The sequence below is a fragment of the Talpa europaea genome (genome assembly GCF_964194135.1).
Source record: "Talpa europaea genome assembly, chromosome: 12".
NCBI classification, from domain to species: domain Eukaryota; kingdom Metazoa; phylum Chordata; class Mammalia; order Eulipotyphla; family Talpidae; genus Talpa; species Talpa europaea.
Window position 1 is genome coordinate 27,644,371 of NC_140079.1, and position 10,640 is coordinate 27,655,010.

General features: G+C 41.9%; 1 protein-coding gene across 3 annotated transcripts in view; it reads left to right on the top strand.

The window, feature by feature from the left end:
- FLI1 (Fli-1 proto-oncogene, ETS transcription factor) overlaps positions 1-9,933 on the top strand; it is a gene marked incomplete at both ends in the record, with an annotated part of 119,845 nt that extends 109,912 nt beyond the window's left edge. For all 3 annotated transcript variants that reach the window (XM_084251093.1, XM_084251094.1, XM_084251095.1), the window contains 4 exons: positions 4,314-4,379; positions 5,959-6,018; positions 7,824-7,871; positions 9,404-9,933. In XM_084251093.1, the coding sequence (XP_084107219.1) occupies positions 4,314-4,379; positions 5,959-6,018; positions 7,824-7,871; positions 9,404-9,933 (704 nt within the window). The remainder of the gene's footprint in view (positions 1-4,313; positions 4,380-5,958; positions 6,019-7,823; positions 7,872-9,403) is intronic.
- Positions 9,934-10,640: the final 707 nt, after the last annotated feature.

Here is a 10,640-nt window from a genome sequence, read left to right on the forward strand (position 1 = left end):
TTCTTTCTGGCTTATTTCGCTGAGCATGATCCCTTCCAGCGCCATCCATGTTGCTGCAAATTGCATGTGTTTATCTTTTTTGATTGCTGAATAATATTCCATGGCATATATGTACCACATCTTCTTGATCCAGTCATCTATTTTTGGGCATTTGAGCTGTTTCCAAAGCTTTAGCCTAAGCCTTTGAAGACATGGATTATTGTCCTTGAGGTTCAGAGGCACCCAGAGTTAACACCGTCTATGCCCTCATCACCCAGACTAAAACACCTAGAGACTGAGTTTGCTGGGGAAAAGTCAGGACACAGAGCTTGAATTCTCTTCAGCCAGTAAAACAGTGAACAGTAAGAGGAAGTGTGCCTATTTAGCAAGGAGGAGAAAATATTGGCCCACCCAGTTTATTCATTCATTCAACAAATATTTCTGTGTGCTGGCTCTGGGCTGAGCAGTAGTTTAGTCAGAGGACAGAAGGAAGATCCTAACCCTTGTGGACCTGACATTCAGATGGGAGATGCAGACAATTAGCAACAAACCTGAGTTAACTACTGATGAAATTAGGTGATAGGTGGAAAATAAACAAGTCAGAGTAAGAAGGATGCAGGGATGAGGTGGGGGAGGGGAGGGAAGGGTTAACATGTATTTGGTGGGACTGGCAGACATTCTTGTGAGTCATGTTCTGAGTCATGACTCAAATACCTAGAACATTTTTAGATCTATGACAATGATGCAAATGACAATAAATTGCTGCCATCTCCCGAGGCGGACTCTGTGCTCTTGCTTTGGACATCTCATTTAATCTGCAAGGCTGCCCTGGTTCTTCAAGCCTCTAAGGCACAATACCTGACTTGGTTCTTGGCCTCGACCTTCACCAACTTCTGCTTCGTCTTTGCAGTGGCATATACTTCAAAAATATTGGTCTTCATTTAGTTCTTACACTTAATAGATGCCCCAGTATCCATGGATCACATTTGTTAAACTCCTCAGTAAATGGACCAGAAATGTCCATTATAGATACAGGTACTGGTGGCAACATTTTCTAGGCAAACAGATGGGAATGGGTGGAGACTGGTGGCCTTTGTTGCCCTGCTTTACACTCTGCTCCAAGACTTTGGTTCACAGCACAGTCTATGCTGTTGTCACTGCCGACTTCACAGTGAGAGCACAGAGACTAATGGCAGGTGGTCTCTGATTATGTCACTTATTTTTCCACTGATCAGGACTTGAGGGTTGGTTGGGACCTTGCAAGTCCTGGTGCTGAGAAAAGCCTGTGGGAGAATTATATCCACAACTGTCAGCCTCCCAGGAAATATGGGGCTGCAGAATGTCTCTCCAATCAAGTGTGGACCTCAAACCATGATTGGATACTTAGAGTCACAGAAAAACCCAGCCATGACCCACCCGTCTGTTGTTAGAGGGAATTCAATGTGCATCCGGTAAATTCTGTATGCCTGTTCTGTGTCTGGAGCTAGGATAGAAGAAGAGGAGGAAGAGTTGATAAGAAGTCAATGGTAACTTTAGCCGTGCCCATAATCTGGGTAAGAAAAGCTTCTTTTGAGTGGGTATTGCAAAGTTTCGGATGAAAGGGAAGTCTTCAGTAGAGTGATCAGGGAGTAGAAAAATTGACCAGAATGCTTTGAGACAGATTTTATCAGTGCAGTAAATCAGGAGTCAAGTTAGAACTTCAGATAACACACACCAATTCCTGGAACTTGATGACTTCTTTTTGCCTGAGTATGTCACTTTCTACTCTACTTTCTGTTCTGCTCCTTCTAGAATCACCTCCTTCCCTCAGGCACTCTAATCCACCCTTCACCACACTTCGTTCCTCCCCCAAGTCTGTTGCCAAGGCATTACTGCCTTCCCAGAACTTCTCTTGGTTTCCACAGCCTGTAACCCAAGGTCAATGAGCTTGCTTAAGTGCCATGGAGCTGGCCTTGAACATGGACTTGGCCTTCTCTTCCAGTGCATACTCCTTCCCCATCAGTCATGCAGTTCCACCCAGGGCTGTCCCCGGACATCACTTTCAAATCTCGTCACCCACTTCTGATTTGTGCCTGCCTCTCCAAAGAGGTCTCTCTCAGGTCCCATGGCCCTCATGAAAGTGTCTGGATCTGATTATTCTCACCTCTCCCTCTTTATCCTCCAAAGTGCTTAATATTTCCATCACTCTTTGGCATATGATCCATATTTCCTCATAATCTTAGTTAACTTCTCACATTTAAATGCAAGTCCAGGGAATATGTCTCATAGACTTTTCATATCTTCTATGGCCAAGTACACAATGCAATATAGAAGTCACTCCCAAATAAATGATTGAAGGCCTCCGCAACCCAAAGAAAGATCTTTAGTAATCTGACCTTTCCTTTCACCTTTGCCAGCACTGCACACACTGCTGACCCCTCCCTGAAATGCCCAGAAATGCCTAGAGACCCTTTAGCCTCATTCCAAGCTTGCAAATAATTCCGGGTTATTTTGATTGTTTTGTTTTTTTTTTAAGGAGAATTTATTTGCAGGACAAATTGTGCGTTGGTGGGGGGAGTCAGATTAAAAATAAAAACAGAGACTTAAAGGAGTTGAGCTTTGCTTCTCTTTTTCCCCATCCTTGCCCTTCCTCCCCATACCCACCCCCCCTCACTTTCTGTTTTGCTTTTCATGCCAATTGCTAAAGACTGTAATTTAAAGAAGGCACTGGCTTTTCCAGAGTCAGAGGAATGTGCATCCGCACGTGGATTTTTCCACAAGAAAATAGTCTCTGTCTTTTGGTTCTTCTTACCCAGAGACAATGAGAATGGGCCCTCGGAGGAGCCCGTCCATCTTTGCAGTTCTTATTCCAATTTGCCTGAGAGGCTCTGAAGGGGCAGAGGGGCTGGTTTGAGTTTCACCCTGTTAGGCTGGCGTTTGATGAGGTTTGTGCTCCATTTGTTCGGATGGTTTTTATGGTTTCTTTGTTGTTCATGGAAAGACTTTGAAAGTTTCTATCCTTAAGCTCTTCTGCTATTCCTGCTCCGTGGCTCTATGGGATCACACCAGGGAAAGGAAAATAGGACACTCCCAGTCTGTTTCTGTCATTAAGGCATTTCTGTACATGGTTATGGAGACATGTGGATTCTTACAAGAAAGAAGTTGGGATTGCAAATGTTGGAGACCGGTGTATTATCCTCCAAGACTGTCTGGAACAGGTTCGGGTTCCTACCGGGCAGGAAACATCTCTCCCTCCCCTTGTCTCGTCCTCCAGCCACACCTCTGGTCTTTTCTTTTCTCTTTCGTCATTAAGCCCAGTCCTCTTCACTATCAATAAAATTGTATGAGAGGCTGGGGAGAGCCAGGATGTGCTCACACCTCTGGGGTATCACCCATCACATCAGTGGCTGAAATAGGGGCTGGAATTGGCCTCCAGGAGTGCAAGGACCTGTACCTTGAGACATTCTCCTTGTGGAGTCTTCCTTCAATCTGGACATCATCCACCTTCTCATGGCTGCTAAGGACTTAACTACATAGCTACAGACCTTTTTTTTTTCCTTTCTAAACTTGTATTCGTTTATATTTGTAGACACCTTTATAAGATGTGCACATGTATCATCTCATTTGATTACTACCTATCTTGTTAGTTTGGGCTGCTGTAACAAAGTACTATAGAATGATGATTTATAAACAACAGAAATTAATTTCTTATCTCTGGAGACTGAGTAGTCCGTGATCAGGGTGCCAGCTTGGTCAGGTTCTGGTGAGAGCTCTTTCCTGGATTAGAGGCTGATGACTCTTCTTATACCCCCAATGGCAAAAAGAGGGCAAGCAAGCTCTAGAAGGATTCTAATCCTGCTCATGAAGTCTCCATCCCCATGACCTAATCACTTTCCCAAGACCCCACCTGCCAATACTATTGCCTTAGGAATTAGATATCAATGTATGGATTGGGGGAAGAGGGTATACAAACGTTCCATTAATATAATTAGTACAACTCCATAAAGCAAATTAACTGAGTATTTCTGTTTCTGCATGAGTGTTAAGTCTCAGAGGGGAGTCCTATGATTCATCCAAGATTCCACAAAAAACAGTGGCAAGGTTGGAATTGGATCCCAAGCTCTTGAATTCAAGTTCAGTTATTCCTGTAACCTTGGCTTCTAATGAGAGTGAAATGTTTCTGCCACTCACCTGACTCTTAACTCCAGGGGAAGGGTACACTTTTGGAACTTAATGATGCTTATAAAATTATCACTGAAATAATTTAATATTTTCTGGCCACTGAAAGATCACTTCTATGCAACCTTTCTGAAAAGCAAGAGATACTGACAAACCTCTCTTTGCTGTTTTTTCAGACCCTTCTTATGACTCAGTCAGGAGAGGAGGATGGGGAAATAACATGAATTCTGGCCTCAACAAAAGTAAGTAAATGTTACATCATTCTTTGAGAAGAAAGCATTTTTCTGAGGACAGGGGTAGAAAGTAGGTTCATGAGATAAAGAAAGACAGGACATCAAAAGGAAGAATGGACACCAGACTTAACTGCCAATTTGGGCTGGTCAGTTCTTGGAAGATGATAGTAAAGGATTTTTATTCAGACCTTTGTTTCCCTGCATTTGGTTTTAGAATTTTTGAAGTTGGAAGGTGTCTCTGATAAAACTCTGTGTCCATGAAAGTTCACTGGGTTTAGATTCTATCATTTCAGTCACCATATGACCTTCTATAACTTTGCTTCTCTAATTGCCAGGGCTTAGTCATACCAGTGTCTCTCTCCTGTTCCATGAAAGGCTGCGATGGAGCAACTGATAAGGAGATGATAGGGGCCTGAGACATCAGTTAGTGTTAGGTCTGGCCCATAATCTCCCATGAAGGCAGCAGTCAAAGAGAATGACTCATCAACTGACCTAGATGTGTCGATCTTGCTACCTTTTGGAAATAAAATATAAAGCACATAAATGAGTGATGAAAGGAAGCCTTTCAATAAAGAAGTTGGAATTACAAATAATGGCCAAGCAACAACCAGGTTCCTTTTAACAATATGTATTAATTCATTGTTTACTCTGGGCCCAGCAGTTGGCATTATGGGATTCACAAGGAATGAATGAAACAGACCACTTTCAAATAGGGCAGAGGAACCATGCCACACACAGAACTCTTTTCATCTAGGTGGTGTCAAGGAAGGCTTGTGGATCTGGGCCCATTTGAGTTGGTTCTAAAAGGAAGGGCAGGATTTAGAACTCCCGGGAAAACAGAGCCCTCAGGAGAGGTGGTCACCAAGGGATAACATCAAGGTTGACATGTCTGACAGCCAGTGAGGACTCTGGGTTCCTGGAGTTTAGGGTTTCTGAAGGGAAAGAAATCTAGAAAGCTGAGGGAGAGTAGCTCAGATGATGCCCTGAAAATAGACCTTAATTCTTTAGGAAGTGAGGAGTCACTAAGGTTTTTGGATGGTGGAGTGAAATGGTCTTGGGAGATCAAACCATCTAAATAGCATATGATGGATCTGTGGGAGGAGAGAGGAGTTATGAGGATACCAGCAAGCCACAGATGGTGCCAAAAGTAATGCATATTTAAAATAGAAGAGGTCAGGGTGAGTAAGAGAGCTACCATGGAGGAAAGTTCACAAGACATGGGAACACAGGAAGCAGGTCATCTTAGCTCAAGTGACAAAATTTCCTTTTATAAAAATTAAATTCACAGCCTGATACCATTAGACATGCTACACTATATATTCTTTGCTGTTTGTCATTATTTTCCCCACCAAAATATATGTTCCATTGCAAATTGCTGATTCATGGCTGAATCTCTCGCATTCAGAGCAATGTTAGCACATCATAGATTCTAGATAAATATTTATAAACTAAAATGTTTAAGTGAGTGAGTAGAGTGAATGAATGAATGAATGAATGAATGAAACAATGAGAAAATACATTTGTCCTGCTTCTAGACAAGCTGTTTGTATCTCCTCCCACTTACTATATTTCTTTTCTCTTGCCATAGGCCCCCCGCTTGCAGGAGCCCAAACAATGAGTAAGAATACTGAACAGCGGTCCCAACTAGGTACTGTCCCTGATGTGTGTGTGTGTAACTCCTCCTTGACTCTTATGCAGCTGTTGATTATGTTGTCAACAGAGGAGGATTTTAACAATGTACTGCATTTGTCATCACTTTTCTCTTTCTCAGAGGTTCTATATTTGACTCTCTGCAATCCATCTGTGAATAACAGGCACTGGCATTAGGTAGAAACTTGTACTAGCAGAAGGGAAAGAACTTAAAAATTAAACGTTCCAGCATCACGTTATAAAATAGAGAAACCAAGGCTCAGAGAGGTGAAGTGATTTGCCAAAAGCCACACTGCTGGTTTATGAAGGAACTAGAGTCTGGGGATATAACCAAGTTGCTCTCCAAGTGTTCATGTTTCACTAAACCTTACTTTAAAAACCTTACCTTCATCCTGTGATAGCTCTATTTAACAATTAAGGCAGAAGAATTTTTGAACTCACAGAATTGGAGACTTCTTAGTATTAGAGCAGAACTGAGAGACATCTAGGTCTTATGATGACCTCTCCTTTACTTCCGTAGTAACAGGGAGTTCAATATCTAATTAGTCTCAATTCCACTGTTTGAGCCAAAGTCCCCCTCTCTATATTTCCATTTCAGCTTCTTCGTTTGTCATCTGGAGAAGTCTTCACCCCATTCTATAGGAAGGCCCTTCATATACCTGAAGACAGCTGTTATCCCCACTCCCAAGTCCAAATCTGTCTTAATGCTAAAGAAAAAGCAATAAAAAATTGACCTACTTTTCATCAGGAAGGTTAAGAAAGACCTTACTAACTAGGAAACACAAGCCAGATGAAATGGATTTGACATAGAGGATCAAAAGAATCCCCAAGGACAAAATTAGACATTAGACATCAAAAATTTTTCAAGTTTTCATACTGTGTGGAAATAAAAGCATAGACTATATGGCCTTAAGGATGCTTCAAATTAATTTATGGTTCTAAGTAGAAATCCAAAAATCATGTTGATGTTTCAAAAGTACAATTATGGCTGTAAAAATAGTAAAATTGTATAAAACATTTGACACGGCAAGTTGTGATCCACCTATCATCATTTCTTCACCTGAAAAAAATAAGACAAAACTCACATAAACCAATATTGCAATTTTTTTATGGCTAAATAACCATATAAATTTAAAGTAAGTTGAGATTTTAAGAATAGTCATTTTATAGCTAAAATAGGAATTTGGGTTAGTGTTGACATTTCCAGGCTTCGAATCACAAAATGTTCTAGAAGGGAACTGTGGAATGCTGAAGCCCAAGCAGCTTATTTTGGAGATGAGAAAACTGATACCCAGAGATTGTCCAATGAGCTATTTAGTTTATGATAACCCTGGGGCTAGAACCCAGGCTGCTTGGTTCCTGACATTCTTTTTTTAATGCTATGTCAGAAAAACAGGGCTGTGTAAAGTAATTAGTAATAGGTCGAGCTTTAAAAGACCTGTAATCATTAGACCTACTTTAAGTTCATCTAAAAGGGTTCCTTCACCTTATTCATTAGGATTTAATGTTAGTCCTTTCCTTTCCAAGTGGTTTCATGACAGTGCTTTACATAATAACATTCTCTACAAGTTTTAGATATAAAATATGAAAAAAATGATGCCATGACTATTCCTTGTTGTTTCTGTAATTCTGGGGTGCAGACCAAAACTGTGATCAAGATATCTGAGGTCTGCACATTAGCCAGTAAAGTTTTCTGAAATCATACTTACCTATGATGTTACTATCAGGTTATTCTTATTGCTAATGCTGTTGTTTTTACATTTTTTATAACGGTGAACCAAATTTCCTTTACTATTTCCTTAGATCCATATCAGGTCCTGGGACCAACCAGCAGTCGCTTAGCCAACCCCGGTGAGTTTACTTTGGCTTGCATGGATCTGTTTCTAGAATATTCCATAGCTTTGCGAGGTCATAGAAACTTCTGTCCTAATTTCAGGTGTCCATTCAGACACCTGAATGGAAAGTAACATGTATATCTTTCCTTAAAGTAGTCAGCATCTGCTTTTATAATTTACAAATGTGAGGCTTATTATTAGGTGGCAATAATGTCCATTAGCTGAGCACGCCTCAGGAAAACAAACACATTAGCCCCACTTTGTAGTAAGTGGCACAGGTAGAAATTTCAGTGAAAAAGGTGGGATGGGCAAGAAGTGCACAACTTTAGTGGGTTCTCGCCCTCCTCATGCAAGGCACCAGTGAATAAATATTCCAAAAGCATTTTATTCTTAACTTTAAAAGGATGACAGAGTTATCTGGATTATGAAAGAAGCGTAGCCTTGAAAAGTTATGGATAAATAAATTTGAAAATTTATTTCAAGGGTTAATTATTAGACATTAAGTTATAATACTTATATGTAACAATAATTATAAAAACAACTCATAAGTGAATTATTTGAAACCAACCCACTGACCATATAAACTAATAAACTATTTACAGTAGTGAGTTTTGCATTGCCCCCCAACTTTCACCCCAGGGAGCTAATGCTGCCTGTGTCTCCAGGTCTCTTCTTTCCTGCCAGAGGGGGAAGAAGCTCTCTGTTGCTATTGTTCCTTCTGCCCAAGTTCTTCTCTGTTGAACCAAGAGTTAAGGGCTGTGAGCCAAGCATTAAAGCTCCCCTAAGGAGTGTTCCATGTCCTCATATCTGTGCCACATCTTCTCCCTGAAACACTGATAGCATTCTCCTGGCCCAAACTCTCTCAGTTGCTCACAGGGAATACCTTGAGGACCTCACTTTAATCACTAAGTTGACATTAAACAGTGATTCGGGCCTTTCTAGAAGAGATTCCAAAATTTTTCCAAAAGGGGTCAGGAGTGACAGCCATCACACAGCATCTCATTACCCACTCTGCATTTTACCAGGGCTCGAGCAAATTATCTTAAGATGGGACCTTGTTTATTATGCCAAATTCAATGACAAACCTCCAAACAAGTCAAAGATCAAAGAAGGGGCTGCCCTGTATGTTCTGACTATACAAGGAAATGAAGGCTTTCTGTCAAGGGCAAGAATATCCTTGCCTTTAGGAAACTGGATTCTGCCCTTTCCAAACTGAGACAGTCTTGGGGCCTCCCTGGTGGCTTAGGGGTTAAGGCTCAGCACTATCACCACTATGGCCTGAGTTCGATCCCAGGCCAGGGAGCTGACCCACATGGCACAGCAGACCTCTCCTGGCTCCCCCTCTGCTCCCCTCAGCAGTGTATTTCAGTAGATCTGCCTGTTTTGCTCCCCACTCTGTCTCTGGTGAATCCTCTTGCCTTCCGTACCTCTGGCCAACACCCCAGTTCTTCTATGCATAAATAAAACTTTAAAAAATAATAAAATCTTTAAAAAAAAAACAACAGACAAACTGAGATAGTCTTTCTCTCCTTGCCTCCCTGCCTACAGGAAGTGGGCAGATTCAACTGTGGCAATTCCTGCTGGAGTTACTCTCCGACAGTGCCAACGCCGGCTGCATCACCTGGGAGGGAACCAACGGGGAGTTCAAAATGACGGACCCCGATGAAGTGGCCAGGCGCTGGGGGGAGCGGAAAAGCAAGCCCAACATGAATTATGACAAGCTGAGCCGGGCCCTCCGATACTACTATGATAAAAACATTATGACCAAAGTGCATGGGAAGAGGTATGCCTACAAATTTGACTTCCACGGGATCGCCCAGGCCTTGCAACCCCATCCAACTGAGTCGCCCATGTACAAGTACCCGTCTGATATCTCCTACATGTCTTCCTACCACACCCATCAACAGAAGGTGAACTTTGTCCCTCCCCATCCGTCCTCCATGCCTGTCACTTCTTCCGGCTTCTTTGGAGCAGCGTCACAATACTGGACCTCCCCCACGGGTGGCATCTACCCCAACCCCAATGTCCCCCGCCATCCTAACACCCACGTGCCCTCACATTTAGGCAGCTACTACTAGAAAATTAATCATCGGGGGTTTCTAGCAAAAGCCCCATCTCTCTCCTTTCCCGGATACTTTGTGCTATAAAGGACACATGTAGCCGCGAAGCGAAAACAAAACTGGATCTTGATGACAAGGAACTTTGTATTTGTTCTTTAAAAACAATCTTTTCTTAGTGTTGGTAGCTCTTTCTCTGTCTCTCTCGAAAAAGAAATGGAAAACTCCATGGGCCAGTACACCAGATTGGAGTCTCAATCACATATGATCTTTTAAGTTGAATATTTAGATTGCTGAAATGGCTGCATCATGGGTCTGGGAAAGAAACTGTAAATTTTCTTTATATTTTTGTGACTCAAGCAGTTCTTATCAACACACAGGTCTCATCAGGGACCTTATGGGGTGCTGCACGATAAGGAATCATGGACTTAACCAGATACGTTCTGCTTTGAGATTTAGTGAAATTCTAAGAGAAGCTGATAATCTTATTTTAACAGGAATTAATTCAGTGGATGGCAACTGGAACATTGGTAGGAAGGCCAGTGAAGTTTTCACCCAACTGGAATTTTAAGGAAAGAACGTGTGTGTGTGTTTAAGAAGCCGTGGGCATTGCAAAATCCCTTGCAGTGAGCAACACGCACTAAGCCAACCGTTCTCTCTAGAAATAGTCAAGATATGAACTGATAAATGTTAATGCAAATGCAAACATTCCTGAAATGCAGAGAATT